This window comes from Labeo rohita, chromosome 25 (assembly GCF_022985175.1).
Source record: "Labeo rohita strain BAU-BD-2019 chromosome 25, IGBB_LRoh.1.0, whole genome shotgun sequence".
NCBI classification, from domain to species: Eukaryota; Metazoa; Chordata; class Actinopteri; order Cypriniformes; family Cyprinidae; genus Labeo; species Labeo rohita.
Window position 1 is genome coordinate 26450473 of NC_066893.1, and position 19378 is coordinate 26469850.

A 19378-nucleotide genomic window follows, 5' to 3' on the forward strand; every position below is an offset into this window, starting at 1 on the left:
ATCCCAGCCGAGGAAGAAGGGTTGTATCTAGCAAAACGATCTGTCATTTTTTTCGGAAAAAAAAAAGGGGTGTACTTTTTAAGCACAAAAGCTTGTGTAGCACAGGTTCTGGCATGCGCGTACATGTCATTGCGTACTATTGAATCATGTCAAAAGGTCACGCCGAACATAGGTGGAACTACAGACCCAGTGTTTACAAAGCGAACGCGCAAAGACTAAGAAAGTGCAAGTAAGTCAAACGCTGTTTACAAACAAAAAGGTACAACGATGTCGGACGATTCTGAAGTTGTAGGATTAAATAAGATGGAGATTTTCAACATACTCAACCTTTTTTAGCTGGAGTACACAGATGATAAACTTAGACATGATTCGTAGTAGTGATGGGAAGTTCGGATCATTTTACCGACTCGGATCTTTGAGTCTCGTTCAGCAAAGTGAACGAATCTTTTTTCGAGTCATTTCATTCATTTTAGCAAAATCAGCATCACGTGACAGCCCTATAAGATGAACGATAGACTCAAAAAACCAGAAGACTCGAAACAGGTGAACTAATTCCAGTACAGAACCTAATAGGATGTTGTGCCTGCGCAACTGAACGAATCATTCTGCGAGACAACTCGTTCTTCATGAGTCACATTAAAGATTCGTTCAAAATGAACGAATCGTTCAAGAACGACTTGTGGACGTGCATCCGAGAGCCTGTGCTACACAAGCTTTTGTGCTTGAAAAGGATACAAATTTTTATTTTCCGAAAAAAATGAGCGATCGTTTTGCTAGATAAGACTCTTCTTCCTCGGCTGGGATCGTTTAGAGCCTTTGAAGCTGCATTTAAACTATATTTTGGAAGTTCAAAATCAGGACACCAATGAAGTCCATTATATGAAGAAAAATCCTGAAATGTTTTTCTCAAAAACCATAATTTCTTTATGACTGAAGACAGAAAGACATGAACATCTTGGATGACAAGGGGGTGAGTAAATTATTTGGAAATTGTAGTTTTGAAAGTGGACTTCTCCTTTAATTATGTGTTGTTTTTTTACAAAAAACAAACAAACATTATATTTCAATATGCAGCATACTTTACCCACTTTGAAGATAATTTATGCGTATGTTAGATACCAATGAGAGGTCATTTACAGTTGAGGTCAAAAGTTTGCAAAATCTGCAAAATGTTAATTATTTTACCAAAATGAGAGGGATCATACAAAATGCATGCTTATTTAGTACTGACCTGAATAAGATATTTCACATAAAAGATGTTTACATATAGTCCACAAGAGAAAATAGTTGAATTTATACAAATGACCCTTTTCAAAAGTTTACATGCGCTTGATTCTTAATACTGTGTTGTTACCTGAATGATCCACAGCTGTGTTTTGTTTAGTGATAATTGTTCATGAGTCCTGAACAGTTAAACTGCTGCTGTTCTTCAGAAAAATCCTTCAGGTCCCACAAATTCTGTGTTTTTTCAGCATTTTCTGTATTTGAACCTTTTCCAACGACTGTATTATTTTGAGGTCATCTTTTCACATTGACGTCAACTGAGCGACCCATATGCAACTATTACAGAAGGGTCAAACACTCACTGATGCTCCAGAAGGAAACATTAAGCATTAAGAGCTGGGGGGCGAAAACTTTTGAAATTTGAAGAAGATAAATTGAACTTATTTTGTCTTCTGGGAAACATGTAAGTATCTTCTGTAGCTTCTGAAGGGCAGTACTAAATGAAAAAAGATATTTAGGGAAAATAAGAAAAATGTACTCATTTCCATTCTGTTCAAAAGTTTTCACCCCCGCCTCTTAATGCATTGTTTTTCTTTCTGGAGCATCAGTGAGTGTTTGAACCTTCTGTAATAGTTGCATATGAGTCCCTCAGTTGTCCTCAGTGTGAAAAGATGAATATCAAAATCATACAGTCGTTACTGGAAGGGTTCAAATTAGAGATGCACCGATATTAAATTTATTCAGAATGATATCGGCTGATACCAATGCCGATACCGATAGTTTGATTTTCTGAAGGAAAAAAATCTGTCCTAACCAATCCTGTTAACTACACAGAGACCCCTATCAGTTGTAGGGCTCTAGACTGCTACCAAAACGGTCACATTTGCGACAATGTTTTGAGAATGTGCGTTTTAAAACTGTAAGTGGTCCCATTTGTGCCAGTGCTTGAGAAAGCCAACTTACTGAAATGCTATTTAAACTTCCAGTTATGATTGTTATTCTTCTGAGACTAAAATTTCTGACTCTAACTCGTCCTAGAGCTTTAACGGTACAAACTCCAAACTCAGCCCAGATCTTCAGACTGATCTGACTGAGTTGCTGTATCTTTTCTAACCGATCAGACTTATTTATGGCGATTAAAATTGGGAAAAATCCCATAGACTTACATTGACAGAATGTTCAAATGAGCCAAAACTATTTAAACTCCAACTGTCAAAATTCCCAGAATCCCTTGAGACTCAAACAAGCCATTTAAACTCATTCAAACTCATCTAACTATCTATGGCTAGCAACCAGAATCATGCTAGTAACTGGCTAATCATGCTGGAAACATGCTAGCAACTTGCAAATCATGCTAGAAACATGTTAGCAACTTGCTAATCATGCTAGAAACATGCTAGCAACTTTGCTAATCATGCTAGAAACATGCTAGCAACTTGCTAATTATGTTAGAAACATGCTAGCAACTTGCTAATAATGCTAGAAACATGCTAGCAACTTGCAAATCATGCTATCAACATGGTAACAACTTGCTAATCATGCTAGAAACATGTTAGCAACTTGCTAATCAACTTGAAACATTAATGCTAATCATGTTAGAAACATGCTAGCAACTTGTTAATTATGTTAGAAACATGCTAGCAACTTGCTAATAATGCTAGAAACATGCTAGCAACTTGCAAATCATGCTAGCAACATGGTAACAACTTGCTAATCATGCTAGAAATGTTACCAACTTTGCTAATCATGCTAGAAACATGCTAGCAACTTACTAATCATGCTAGAAACATGTTAGCAACTTGCTAATCATGCTAGAAACATGCTAGCAACTTTGCTAATTATGTTAGAAACATGCTAACAACTTGCTAATCATGCTAGAAACATGCTAGCCACATGCTAGTAACAGGCAAATCATGTTAATAAAACGGTAAACATGCTAGAAACATGCTAGCAACTTTGCTAATCATACTAGAAGCATGCTAGCAACTTGCAAATCATGTTAGAAACATGCTAGCAACTTGTTAATCATGCTAGAAACATACTAACAACTTACTAATCATGTTAGAAACATGCTAGCAAATTGCAAATCATGCTAGAAACATGCTAACAACTTGCTAATCATACTAGAAACATGCTAGCAACTTACTAATCACGCAAGAAACATGGTAGCAACTTGCTAATCATGATAGAAACATGTTAGCAACTTACTAATCATGCTAGAAACATGCTAGCAACTTGCTAATCATGTTAGAAACATGCTAGCAACTTGCTAATTACGTTAGAAACATGCTAGCGACTTGCTAATCATGCTAGTATCATGCTGATCTCTGACAGACTGTATTGCCTTCAAAACATTCAAACTTTAACCTTTTAAAACTACTTTAGACTTCAAACTATTTCAGACTGAAAACCATTAAACTTTTTAAAATGTTTAAAAAGAGTTGCTCCGTTGAGTTGGTTACGGCCCATATGAATGCTCCACTCGTGTACTGCTTATGCTCAACGGAAATACAAAGTCCGGTCAAATAACGCACAGACAGAAAATTTCTATGTATACTTGTTACTGTTTGCAATAGTGTTGCATACTGTGCTGTAACTTACTGTAGTACCGCTGTACTGGACAACGCTGGTAAAATGACGCTACCCTCTCGTGACGGTACACTCTGCTCACATGCTCTGATAATAATAGTTTTGTAGGACTATACATTATTTTGATAATTAGTCAAAAAAAGTTATATCTGATTCTGTTTCATAGAACTGAATAAAATAATATATTGAGATTTAATATTCATATATCTTCTGTCCAATTTTATTGTTACTTTCTGTAAACGTTTTTTATTCAGTATCATTAATATTATTGAGTTAAATTAGAAAGACTTACAAAATGACTATATTAATTAATAAAATAATAAATAATTATTACAAAGCAGTTTCAGTTTCAGCCAAGAATTTTCATTTCGGTACATCCCTAGATTTTTATGTAAAAAGGAACATTTTCAGGGTGATACAAGACCTCACTGTGAAATTATCTTGCTTATTATGCGGCTACTTGCCACATATGTAAATAATTTAACACAAAATATAAATTTCATCATATTTTTTTTACCTCAAGATGACTCGCAGTACCAGCTGCGGCTGTCTCTTATCAGTTGTAGCGGTTTTTGATGTAAAATACCAGACTACTAGATGGTGCAACTGATATCAGAAGTGAGAATTGCCATTAGCCGAGTAAAATTATGAATGAATGACGCATAGTAGTTCTGCTGTAAGCATGGCCAAGTTTTTGAAAAGACAACAAGTGCCAGATAAACGTAAAGTAGATGATGAATCTACTTCAAAGATCGCAACTACAAACAAAGAGAAGAAAATATGAGAAAATCTGCTAGCAACTTGCTAATAATGCTAGAAACATGCTAGTAACTTTGCAAATCATACTAGAAACATGCTAGCAACTTGCTAGTCATGCTAGCAACATGTTAACAACTTGCTAAACATGCTGGAAACTTGCTAATCATGTTAGAAACATGCTAGCAACTTTGTTAATCATGCTAGAAACATGCTAGTAACTTGTTAATCATGCTAGAAACATGCTATCAACTTGCAAATCAGGTTAAAAACATGCTAGCAACATGTTAACAACTTGCTAATCATGTTAGAAACATGCTAACAACTTTGGTAATCATGCTAGCAACTTGCAAATCAGGTTAAAAACATGTTAGCAACTTTCTAATCATGCTAGAAATATGCTAGTAACTTGCTAATCATACTAGAAACATGCTAGCAACTTGCTAATCATGCTAGCAACATGCTAATCATGCTAGAAACATGCTAGCAACTTAATAATCATGCTAAAAACATGTTAGCAACTTTGCAGATCATACTAGAAACATGTTAGCAACTTGCTAATCATGTTAGCAACATGCTAACAACTTGCTAATAATGCTAGAAACATGCTAACAACTTGGTAATCATGTTAGAAACATGCTAGCAACATGCTAACAACTTGCTAATCATGTTAGAAACATGCTAGCAACTTTGTTAATCATGCTAGAAACATGCTAACAACTTGCTTATCATGTTAGAAACATGCTAGCAACATGCTAACAACTTGCTTATCATGTTAGAAACATGTTAGCAACATGCTAACAACTTGCTAATCATGTTAGAAACATGTTACCAACTTTGAAAATCATGCTAGAAGCATGCTAGCAACTTGCTAATCATGCTAAAAACATGTTAGCAACTTTGCAAATCATCCTAGAAACATGCTAGCAATTTGCTAATCATGTTAGCAACATGCTAACAACTTGCTAATCATACTAGAAACATGCTAGAAACTTGCTAATCATGTTAGAAACATGCTATCAACTTGCAAATCAGGTTAAAAACATGCTATCAACTTGCAAATCAGGTTAAAAACATGTTAGCAACTTTCTAATCATGCTAGAAATATGCAAGCAACTTGCTAATCATACTAGAAACATGCTAGCAACTTTGCAGATCATACTAGAAACATGCTAGCAACTTGCTAATCATGTTAGCAACATGCTAACAACTTGCTAATAATGCTAGAAACATGCTAACAACTTGCTAATCATGTTAGAAACATGCTAACAACTTGCTAATCATGTTAGAAACATGCTAGCAACTTTGTTAATCATGCTAGAAACATGCTAACAACTTGCTAATCATGTTAGAAACATGCTAACAACTTGCTAATCATGTTAGAAACATGCTAGCAACTTTGTTAATCATGCTAGAAACATGCTAACAACTTGCTTATCATGTTAGAAACATGCTAGCAACATGCTAACAACTTGCTAATCATGTTAGAAACATGTTAGCAACTTTGAAAATCATGCTAGAAACATGCTAGCAATTTGTTAATCATGTTAGCAACATGTTAACAACTTGCTAATCATGCTAGAAACATGCTAGAAACTTGCTAATCATGTTAGAAACATGCTAGCAACTTTGTTAATCATGCTAGAAACATGCTAGCAACTTGCTAATCATGTTAGAAACATGCTAGCAACATGCTAACAACTTGCTAATCATGTTAGAAACATGTTAGCAACTTTGAAACTCATGCTAGAAACATGCTAGCAACTTGCTAATCATGCTAGAAACATGCTAGCAACTTGCTAATTATGTTAGAAACGTGCTAGCAACTTGTTAATCATACTAGAAACATGCTAGCAACTTGCTAATCATGTTAGAAACATGCTAGCAACATGCTAGTAACTTGCATATAATGTTAATAAAATGGTAAACATGTTAGCAACATGCTAGTAAAATGCTGATCATGCTAGATCTAATCTAATCTATCTGTCTATCTATCCATCTATCTCTGACAGACTGTCAGATTATGAATGAATGACGCATAGTAGTAAAATTATGAATGAATGACGCAACAAAGAGAAGAAAATATGAGAAAATATTAAATCTGTAAAAAACAATTAATGCTGTTTGTGCAAAAGGCGATAAAGACTGAGCGCTGCCGCATTGACTTTGATTATGAAAGACGCACATAACGTAGCGGCCGCTCCGAGCTGACGTGCATATACGGAGCTGATAGTCTGTATTGGTAGCCAGTGGCGACCGGACTCTCTGCATAATGAGTATCAGAGACGTTCATTATCATCTTTCAGCCTCCGCTCGACTGTACTTTTGTGACGTGTGCGTCCTATACATGTGAGTTACGATCACTTTATCCTGTCGCTCGGATTATAGTTGTTTGTTAATTGTGACGCAGTTTCCGAACGAGCTATGCTACGGGATAATGGTACGCGTATGTGCTGCGTCTGATGTATCTACGAGTGCAGTTTGAGTGATAATGTTTGCACCGTTGTTCTTGATTCTGTAGACGTCAACAAATATGATGTTATATTCAGTGTATACTGTTGTATTTCAGTTTGAGGGGAGCAGCCTATAAGGGTTGTCAATGATGTTAGTTTATTATGTTAAGTTCTGATGTTGGGTCCCGTGTTCTCTATTGCAGATAAACCACACGTATACACCACACGTATCCACAAACCCTGTATGCATATGCTCTGCATATCTACAATTATACAGTCAACTTCTGTACGCTGATAATCATCCAGTCTATCGTGATTAAACCAACTGCGGTAACAACTGTATATCTGACAGCCTGCACGTTTGATTGCTGCTGGGAAATATATATGTCTCGCCCATGATTCAGCCTCACCTTCCCAATGTGCTCGGCTGCTGGCATTCAGAGACTGAACAGAGCTAAGGAAGTTTATTTCATCTGAGTGATACCAAGAGCTCTCATTGACTTCAGTACCCCAAACCTCTCTCACAGAAACCCAGCTCATCCTCACATATCCTGCCATCTAGACAACATCTTAAGTTTATTTATGTAAAGGCTGTCTTCTCTCACTACCATTAATCATCTCATCTTATGATCAATAAAGTTGGTTGTATTGATCCTAGCTTCTGACTTCTGAGTGTTCTGACCGACACCCCCTGCTCGCTACGATAACTTACTAGCCCTAAACATTCAGCTAGCCCTTTGCTACATAAAAGTGGTCCTTCGAGCCGGATCGTAGTAGTGCTGGGAGCATGCAACAGAGTGATGAAGCATCGTGGGCCCCCTCCACTCGGCCCAAACGTCAGTTGCGACAGCCATCCTATTTAAAGGATTATGAGGTCAGTGCAGTGCGACCGAAGGTCCGTGGCCCATCACGTGCCAGCACAACACCACTCCCGCCTAGAGAGGAAGATCTTGGCTCGCAGCCTCATGTGAAGTGGGGTACACCCATCGAAGCACATGACGATTATTTACCAAGTTTTGAGGAGAGCTATAATGACACAAGCCTAGGCTGGCGTCATACCCCAATGCCCTTTACTGGAGAGGGAGCCGAGCCAAGCTGGTCACAAAGTGACAGCATGCAGTACAGTTCCGCCTCACTTTATGACACTAGAAGGGAATCGCTTGAGCTACCAGCCTCAGCCAGAGTGGAAGGAGCAGTGCAGCATGATCAGGTCTTAGATCATTGGCCGATGCCACCCCTTCTATTACCAGAAGATTCATTAGTGCCAGAGGTGGAGGAGGCTGAAGTGGAACTTCCCCCCCCACCGTGGCCTTCCTCCAACTACCCTCCAAAGTCAGCAGTCGTTGAGGAGCAGCGAGTGGTCATCGTCATAAACCGAATGATGAGCGAGTTACAACTCATGAGGGACAGTATGACATCCAGCATCACTGCCCACACTTGTCCACATTCAACCCCTCGAAACCTGAACCCCCTCAGCCTAGACGAGGTCCTGAACAGGATGAGGGGTCCCCAACCGCGAGGCCAACACTTTGTTCCCCCATCTCACGTTCGCAGCCCAGAACGTATCACACAGATGTGGGGTCCTTAACCCAGCACTCAGCTACGTCTAATATAAATCGACCACAGCCCGCCCGAGACAGACAGTTTTCACCAGTATCTGTGACTCAGGGAGGAGGAGAGTATCGGGGCCTGCGCCGAAAATTCCTTTGTTTGTCCGTAACGATCCCAATGGAGTTCTCTCGGCTGAAACTAGCGCTGTCGAACCTGCTACCTGTGGATGCTCCAGAGCTTTTCAAGTATCAGATTCTGGTGGATCACGTGAAACTTGAAGATGCCTGTCTCATTGCCGACTCTTTTATTAACTCACCTAGGCCATACACAGACACTATGGCGGCCTTGACCGAGAAGTTTGGCCAGCCGCACCATGTAGCCTTGAAGCGGATTGCTGCAGTGATGGATTCGCCTGAGATTAAGAGAGGAGATTTAGCAGCCTTTGAGAGATTCTCTCTGCACGTACAGTCACTTGTAGGTATGCTACAGACGCTAGGTCCAGATGGAGAGGTCGAGCTGAAATGCGGCTCGCATGTGGCCCGTCTCCTCACTAAGCTCCCAATCGAAATGAGAGCAAACTTCAGACGTTAAATGTTCCACCGTCCTGGCCACACTCATACACTAATTGACCTGTCAGAATGGCTTCGTTATGAGTCATGGTGCCAAGGTTATGATAACCAGGCAGACATCCGCACCTCAGGGCAGCCTGGCTACCGAGCTGAGAAGCAACGCGGCAAGCCCATAGCTATGGTTCTACATGGAGCAGAGAGCTCTACATCGACCCAAGGAGTCAGCCAAGGAGGTCAGAGTTCATCCACACAGAGACGGAAAGGCAGAGTGAAGCCATACTGTCCGTATTGCGAGGGTACAGAGCACTTTCTCAATAAGTGTCCTGCTATTCAGAAACTCACCCGAGAGGAGGTCATAGAGTGGATTAAGGTCAACAAAAGGTGCTAGAGATGCAGGAGAGCAAATCAGGCAGCTCAATGTGATCTCAAGAAGCTCTGTGATGTGTGCCAAGGGAAGCATCTAAGAGTACTGCATGATGTTAATGCACGACCCAAGGCTGAGCAACTGCAAGCTGAATGCTGTCTGGAAAGCCCCAGCACGGAAGTTCTCTACCTAGACAGACCATCGTCCCATTCTCGTGTTCTGTTAAAAGTCGTCAGAGTTCTCCTGCGAAACAGGGACAAGACACTAGACACTTATGCAATCTTGGATGATGGATCAGAGCGAACGATGCTCCTCCCCGAGGCAGTTGAGAAACTGGGCCTGCATAAGAAGCCTGAGGATCTCGCTCTCCGCACGATTCGACAGGAAGTGCAAACTTTGAAGGGAGCCACTGTCTCATTCAAAATTTCATCCCCAGCTAATCCCAAGAGAATTTTCAGGATAGCAGAGGCCTTCACCTCACAACGTTTGGGCCTAGCAGACCACTCCTACCCTATCGCCAGTCTTACAAGCACCTGGCAGAGGAGGTACATGCACCTGGCTGATCTCCCGGTCGAACCGGTGAGACTGGGACCTCCTGGAGGACCAGCGGCCATTCGCACAAGGCTGGGATGGACACTTCAAGGACCTGTGCATTTTACCCAGTGGGGCCCCAGCATCCAGCAGTGTCTCTTCACAAGTGTCTCATCTCAGCTGACCGAGCTGATGCCAAACGTGGAGAAGCTCTGGAAGATGGACGTCCTACCATATCAGAGTAGTAAACTGGCAGTGCGGTCGAAGCAGGATAAAGAAGCGCTGGAGCTTCTGGAGGCCAGAACGAGGCGGGTACAAGTTGCAGGCATCCTTAGATATGCCACGCCCCTGCTGCTGAAGCAAGGAGTACCCCCACTCAGAGCTCCCATGGAAGCAGTCCTACCCAGCCTAAGGAGTCTAGAGAGACGCTTGGCCTGAGACCCTCTACGAGCTGATGAGTACTGTGCAGCGATTCGGAAGTTGGTGGAAGCCGGAGCGGTGAGGAGGATTGACCCCAGCGAAGCCTCAGCCACCGATGAGTCATGGTACATACCGCACCACTTGGTGAGTCATAACGGGAAGAGTCGTCTAGTCTTCAACTCTTCCCAATTTCAAGGTCGAAGCCTCAGTGACTCCCTCCTTCCGGGTCCAACACTGGGGGCCTCTCTTCTGGGAGTTTTATTGCGTTTCAGGGAACATGCGGTGGCAGTCAGTGGGGACATCAGAGGCATGTTCCACCAGGTTCGGCTCTTACCAGAGGACCAGCCGCTCCTCAGGTTCATATGGAGGGACATGAAGCGTGAAACCCCACCTGATGTCTTCCAGTGGCAGGTCCAACCCTTTGGCACTGCGTGCTCACCGTGCTGTGCCACCTTTGCCCTCCAGAGGCATGCGAGAGAGCATGGCAGGCCAGGAGCAGGAATCCAGCATTCGGTGGAGTGCTGTTTTTATGTGGATAACTGCCTCCAGAGGAACTGGTGGACCGGCTCCTGGTAGTACTAGCTTCAGGAGGGTTTGAGCTCAGACAGTGGGCCTGCAATATACCAGATGTACTCAGACATCTACCTGCAGAGGCGAGATCCGACAGCATGGAGAGATGGCTTTCTCATCATGAACCTGGTCTGTCAGAACCAGCCCTCGGTCTCAGCTGGCACTGGGGATCAGACACCTTAAGCTACATGAGTCGGCCTCTGGCATATGGGGCACTGACGTTGAGGAATGTATATAAGGTGATGGCCCGACAATATGATCCCTTGGGATTCATTGCACTGTTCACAACGCGTGCCCGGCTTATTGTCCAGAGCATGTGGGACAAACCTCGGGACTGGGATGACCCGTGTATCCCTCAAGACCTGCAGAAGGCATGGATGGAATGGGAATCCGAGTTACACTTGCTACCACGTATCTCCGTACCCTGACCCTATGCTCCAGCCCTTACTGAACAGATGGTTGTGTCCAGACAAATCCACGTCTTCAGCGATGCCTCCGAACGGGTTTATGGCTCAGTCGCCTACCTCAGAACCGAAGATGTCCAGGGACGAGTCTACCTAGCATTTCTGGCAGCTAGGTACAGGGTAGCCCCCCGGCGGCAACATTCCATTCCCCGCCTTGAGCTTTGAGGTGCGCTGACTGCTGCTCAGTTGGCCAAGACGATTGAAAGAGAGCTGACTGTAAAGACAGACAGGACAATCCTTTGGAGTGACTCGACAACAGTGTTAACCTGGTTGCAGTCTGAGTCATGCCGCTTCAAGGTCTTCATGGGCACTTGTGTAGCGGAGATCCAGGAGCTTACGGCAGAGAGTACCTGGCGCTATGTTGACTCCGCACAGAACCCAGCAGATGATGTTACTCGTGGGAAGACCTTGGCAGACTTAGCCCTACCTAATCGCTGGAGCCGAGGCCCATCTTTCCTCCTCAAGGGATCTGCTGAGTGGCCATCCCCACCTGGAGCAAACCCAGAGCAGGATACCACAGAGTACAAGAAGATGGCTTCATGTGGAGTGATGTCACGAGCGAGACAGACAGGTAGCTCATGGAGGGCAGCCATACCCATCCTGGAAGAGTATGGTTGAGACAGTAGCACAGGAGAGGCATGGGGCGGCAGGCCGAGATGAGCCCTTGACTGCGGAGGACTATCGGCAGGCGGAGACAATCTTTCAGAGAGTCCAATCTGAATGCTTTGCAGAAGAGTTGCGTCATCTTAAAGCCGGAAAGGCTGTACTTCGTAGTAGTCGTCTCCTTACCCTGTCCCCGGAGCTGGACTCTGACGAGGGAATTATACGAGTAGGAGGAAGGCTCCGACGTGCAGAATGGTTAGACCCTGCCTTCAAGCATCCAATTGTCCTGGACCCCTTGCATCCCGCGACAAAACTCCTTATCCAGGACTATGATGCTCACCTCTGTCACCCGGGCCCTGAACGCGTATTCGCCGAGATGCGTCGGACCTTTTGGATCCTCCGTGGAAGGGAGGCCATACGGAGGGTGCAACATCGTTGTCAGGAGTGCCGGCGATGGAGATCTAAGCCGTCGATCCCAAAGATGGCAGATCTACCCGTGGCTCGTCTCCGCCTGTACAAGCCGGCCTTCTACTCCACCGGTGTCGATTGCTTCGGACCCTTTCAGTGAAGCTAGGACGGCGCTCAGAGAAAAGATGGGACATCATCTATAAATGTCTTACTACTCGAGCGGTGCACCTGGATATCCTGCATGCTATGGATTCTGACTCTTTCTTGATGAGCCTCAGACGGTTCGTTGCCCGCCGGGGGAGTCCAGCAGAGCTCTATTCGGACCAGGGTACGAACTTTAGAGGAGGTGAGAAAGAGCTCAGTGAATGGTTCAACAGCATGTCCTCAGACCTCAAACAACTCCTAGCCAAGCAGAAGATTGATTTCCACTTTAATCCCCCTGCCGCTCCCCACTTCGGGGGAATGTGGGAGACTGTTAAGACAGCGCTGTACACTGTCATCGGAGTCCAATCTGTCTCTGAAGAAGTATTGCATACAGTTCTGCTGGAGGTTGAGTCGATACTGAATTCAAAACCACTGGGTTACTCCTCCTCCAGTGTTGCCGACTTGGATGCTGTAACTCCAAATGTCCTCTTGATGGGGCGGCTGGATGGAGCGCTCCCTCCAGTGGTGTACCCTAAGAGTGAGGGACTGAGCTGGCGAAGATGGCGGCACTGCCAAGTCCTAGCAGATCACTTCTGGGCGAGATTCATTAGGTGCTACCTGCCAGCTCTTCAGTGTCGGCAAAAGTGGCACGGTGCACCAGCTGATCTGACAGTAGGTTCAGTGGTCTTGCTGATGGACCCACAGTTTCTGCGGGCACTCTGGCCCGTTGGCAGAGTGGTTAAAGTACATCCAAGTGTGGATGGGCATGTCCGATCAGTCGATGTACAAATTAAGGACAAAGTCTACACTCGGCCCGTTGCTCGGCTTATTGCTCTTCCAGTCATACCAGATGTGGAGGAGGATGAGATACGCCCATCGTCTCCAGATTAAGAATTCGCCTTTACAAGAGCAAATTGCAAGCAATTTGGGGGCGGCTGTGCAAAAGGCGATAAAGACTGAGCGCTGATGCATTGACTTTGATTATGAAAGACGCACATAACGTAGCAGCCGCTCCGAGCTGACATGCATATACGGAGCTGATAGTCTGTATTGGTAGCCGGTGGCGACCGGACTCTCTGCATAATGAGCATCAGAGACGTTCATTATCATCTTTCAGCCTCCGCTCGACTGTATTTTTGTGACGTGTGCGTCCTATACATGTGAGTTACGATCACTTTATCCTGTCGTTCGGATTATAGTTGTTTGTTAATTGTGACGCAGTTTCCGAACGAGCTATGCTACGGGATAATGGTACGCGTATGTGCTGCGTCTGATGTATCTACGAGTGCAGTTTGAGTGATAATGTTTGCACCGTTGTTCTTGATTCTGTAGACGTCAACAAATATGATGTTATATTCAGTGTATACTGTTGTATTTCAGTTTGAGGGGAGCAGCCTATAAGGGTTGTCAATGATGTTAGTTTATTATGTTAAGTTCTGATGTTGGGTCCTGTGTTCTCTATTGCAGATAAACCACACGTATCCACCACACGTATCCACAAACCCTGTACGCACCTGCCCTGCATATCTACAATCATACAGTCAACTTCTGTACACGGATAATCGTCCAGTCTATCGTGTTTGACCAACTGCGGTAACGATTGTATATCTGACAGCCTGCAAGGTTGAATCCTGCTGGGAAATATACATGACTCGCCCATGATTCAGCCTCACCTTCTCAATGTGCTCGGCTGCTGGCATTCAGAGACTGAACAGAGCTAAGGAAGTTTATTTCATCTGAGTGATACCAAGAGCTCATTGACTTCAGTACCCAAACCTCTCTCACAGTAACCCAGCTCATCCTCGCATATCCTGCCATCTAGACAACATTTCAAGTTTATGTAAAGGCTGTCTCCTCTCACTATCGTTGATCATCTCATCTTATGATCAATAAAGTTGGTTGTATTTAGCTTCTGACTTCTGAGTGTTCTGACCGACACCCCCTGCTCGCTACGATAACTTACTAGCCCTAAACATTCAGCTAGCCCTTTGCTACACTGTTACATAGTAGAAAAATAGTACATAGTAAAGCTGCATGCTTTACTTTTAATGTTTCTACTCTAAAAGTGACTAGTTCTTGTTAGTTTTTTTTTTTTCCAGTAAGTTGTCACACACTGAATTTTAATTATTACGTTTCAAATAATCCTTCTGAAGTTGTGTTTATGTTTATGTGTAAATGCTGGGGTGGGGCATTAATTTTTTTTATTCTGCAAAAGGGGGGGCCCGGCAGAAAAAGTTTGGGAACCACCTCCTTAATGCCAAATTTGTTCAAACATACATGTATAATTATAAGTGAAAAAGCTCCTCTTCAGTGTTGTTTTATAGCTAACTAATAAACTCTGAACAGCAGATAACTTTTCTGAAGTGAATGTTACGTTAAGTCATACTGTTCATAATCTATTTTATTGGAATCTTTCCGCAATTAAAACACTGACTGAGCGATTACGTTAGACATGATACATGTTGATAAGCCATACAGTATCTTTCAGTGATGTAGATTTATGTGTATTTTGCGCAAAAACGTATTAAACTGGAAGAGACTCGTGCTCTGTGCTGCTACTTGTACTGAGGTGCAATAGCAATCTATCACGTCATATTTAAAAGCATCAACGCCATTCAGTGTTTGTATTTCGTGATTGAATGTACATGATTTGAAAGCTGAGACTTTGTTTTTATCAAAAGCAAGAAAGCAAAGAGCTCTTTGTGATTACTGGAAGTGAGGCGCGTTACAAATGTTTGGTGAAGAGAAAAACTTCGAATTACACAAAAATGCTGAAAAACCAAAGAAATTGTGGGACATGAAGGATTTTTTTGAAGAACAGCAAGCAGTTCAGGACAAACAAGGGACTCACAAAAAAAAAAAAAAAAAAAAAAAACACAGATGTGGTTCATTCAGGTAACAACACATTATTAAGAATCAAGCATATGTAAACTTATGAACAGGGTCATTTTTGTAAATTCTATTTTTATTTTCCTTGTGGACTATATGTAAACATCTTCTATGTGAAATATCTTATTCAGGTCAGTAATAAAAAACAACATGCATTTAGTTTGATCCCTTTTGTTTTGGTAAAATAATAACATTTTGCAGATTCTGCAAGGTGTATGTAAACTTTTGACCTCAGCTGTAGATATTAAAGTCTTAAAGATACAGTAGCAAAAATTGCTTATGTATGAGGATGGAAAATAGAAAATAAGTTGAAAAAGCCAATTGTGATAGGACAAGACTGCATAACATTTTAAAATTGATATTTGAGATAAATATTGAAGTTTTGTCTCATATAAAGTGTATTGTTCTGGCAGGGAAACACTTATATATGACCAGGGTATTTCAATAAAACAACATCAGCTTTTGACTTTTGCGTACAGAAAATATTTATTTCTAACTGTCGTATTATGTCTCTGTCTTCCTCGTCTTGTGTTTTTAGAGAAAGGTGTGGATAAGGAATATTATACGGTGGGAGCGCGGCTCATCCGACTGGAAGATAAGGTACAATAAAGACTTTTTAGCTTGAAATTGTCACCAAAATGTGGCTTTCTCTAAACGTTGTTCATGTCAACTCATTTCTTTATTGACAAAGAGAGTGCTGATAGTTCACGTCATAGACAATAAGCGTCTTTCTCTCTGACTCTGATGGTATCCGAGTCGTCTGGTTGAAAGCGAAATCATGTAGTTGCGATCTGCTCGTCCAGCGCAGACAGAGGACACGTGTGCTTGCCTTCAGTTTGTTGTGTGTTGTGGAGGAAGTCTGTGATTGTGAGTGAGATTTCAGGATTTTCAGAGATAATGTGACGGCGAATCTGTCAAATGAATCTCAGCAGACGTGCTGGAGTGTTTTTTCCAGCAAATGCGTATCTGATGTGAGTCTCACCGTTGTTGTTACAGGAGATCATGAATAGTCTTTATCACAAAATAAACCCAGCCAGAACGATCACGACCCAAATATAAGGCTTATTATGCAGCACAAAAAGACTAAGTTAATCAATATGATATATTGAGTCATTCTGTATTTGTATATTTAAATGCTTACCTACTTAATATAATTATTTTTCAAAGATTCTTACCTACAAGAAAAGATTATATTTTGTACGGAAAAAAATTCATTTTTTGATTCTCATTAGTCAGTTTCTACATACAATCAGTTATTTTCTATGAACTATAACCTATTTTATAGCAGTTTTATAGTGGTTTGTGCTCCCATAGTAATGCAATAATAATAAAAAAAATAATGACATATGTATATAACACATATACTGTATGTAAAAGATTTATATTAACATATTAATTATTAATTATTAATACATTAATAATTAATATATTAAATTACACATTAAATTGAACACAAAATAACATTTATTCCATTTAATATAAACTAAATATATTACTTAGTATAAAATAAATTAAATATATAAACTATGAATTCATACACACAATATATATATATATATATTATTTTACTAGATATTGTAATAATTTTTTGATCCACTTCAAATGTTGACTACTGTGTGTGTGTGTGTGTGTGTGTGTGTGTACATATATATATATATGTATATATATATATATATATATATATATATACACGTATGTATGAAATTATAGTTTATATATTGTTACAATTTTTTATTCAGTTATTAAGTACAAGATTTATATTAATATATTATTTCATTAATATATTAATTATTACTATATAACTGAGTAAATGAAATGTAAAAAAATAATAAAATTAATAATAAAATGTATAAAATTAATGTTATTCATATATTATAATGTATTAAATATATAAACTGTAAATTCATTTGTACACACACAAAAAAAAAAAAAAAAAAAATATATATATATATATATATATATACATATATGTATGTATGCATGGTTGTGTATGCATGAAATGTATAAAAATGTAATGTTATTAATATATTATAATGTATTATTTAAGAATACACACTAAATAACACTAAACTATATATATATATATATATATATATATAAAATGTTACTAATATATTATAATATATTATTTAATAATACACATTAAATTCAGGCTTATAAATCATGCAGCATGAGGTTTTTTTGAGAAAGTAAAAGTGTGCACAGTTTCCTGTGAGGGCTAGGTTTAGGTGTAGGGCAATAGAAAGTACAGTTTGTACAGTATAAAAACCATTATGCCTATGGAATGTCCCCATAAAACATGGAAACACAACGTGTGTGTGTGTGTGTGTGTGTGTGTTATTGCGCATGGGCATGTGTGTGTTGTAGAGACTCAGACAGTATTTTGACTGAATCATGGTGCTGTTACTAGGTGGGTCTGTACTTCCATTAGAGCCCCTGTGATGAATCTCAATCACTGTGCAGCCTCTTATAGTTTCATACATTCACAACCATATGCATAATAACATTATTAACATATGACAGCCATCAAGCATATTTTTATCATTTCATTTTGATGGACATTTCAGCTGAAGGATGAAGCGGTTCAAAAGTAGACTAGAGAGCAAAACAATGCAGTTCATTTTGCAAGTAAACAGATTTATATAAACTTGTTAAAGGAACAGCAGCAAAAAAACTGCCTGTTTCATTCTCAGGGTGTGATATGAGTTTGTACCTGTTTTAGTGAATCTGTAAGTGTGGAGATGCGATCTCGATCGCTGCAGTTTGCACACATGAGCGGCGCTCTGATGTTTTGACTGCAGAGGAAGCAAATCGAGAGCGATAGGGAGCGAGAGACAGACTTGTCGTGACAAGGCGATGGTGGTTTTCGGTCGATAGACGCCTGAGGGCAACAGGTGGGTGAACCGAGTGACCCGCACACATAAACACACACATCTGGATCATACGCGCTGCATCGTTCGGCCTCTCACTGGAGCAATAAACACAAGATACTACAACAAGCATAGTGTCTTACATGTGTCTCCTATTGACTTCCAGTAGGATCTCAACACTGCATTTAGATTCTCAATATGAACTCGTTTGACATTACATTCTTCCAAGATGTCAACTACTAAAGCATTTGAGTCTTGAATTTTAGATGCTTATGCTTAAACACATCTGAGAGCAACGATGTACACAACAAGAGCATCAAATGAGCAATTTCCATACAATAAAATATTCTAATAATCTGAAAGAATTTATGTCTTGATAATGTCTTCAAATATTGTATTATATTAAATTAGATTAGATATTAGATTAGTTAGAAATAATGTTAGAAATAATTCAGTACTTGAAATGTTCCTCTGAATAATATTTTGAAGACATCGTATTTTAATAATCTCTCCAAATATTATATTTTATATTTTATTTATTATTATATATTATTATTTGTTTATATATTATATTTATAAATATTTATTTATAATTGTATATGTGTAAATAATAATATATAATATTATATTAAACATATATGTATATATATATATATATATATATATATATGTATAGAATGACAATTTATTATGTATTTATCTATTTAATAATTAATAATAATTTATTTTTATATATATATATATATATATATATATATAATATATTTTATATAATATATTATTATGTATGATAATATATTTATTATTATTATTATTTGTACATTTTATTATTTGTAAAATTATAATGTATTATATAACAAATAAGTGTTATTAATTATTCTTATTAATTATTTATATATGAATAATATAAATATAATGAAGACATTGATATTATTGCAATATATAAGGTTATATATATAAAAGCTATATATTT

General features: G+C 40.0%; 1 protein-coding gene across 1 annotated transcript in view; it reads left to right on the forward strand.

Moving 5' to 3' along the window:
• kcnq1.2 (potassium voltage-gated channel, KQT-like subfamily, member 1.2) overlaps window positions 1-19378 on the forward strand; it is a 224154-nt gene that overhangs the window by 142503 nt on the left and 62273 nt on the right. Inside the window, exon 19 of the mRNA XM_051100084.1 lies at window positions 16074-16135. Within this exon, the coding sequence (XP_050956041.1) occupies window positions 16074-16135 (62 nt within the window). The remainder of the gene's footprint in view (window positions 1-16073; window positions 16136-19378) is intronic.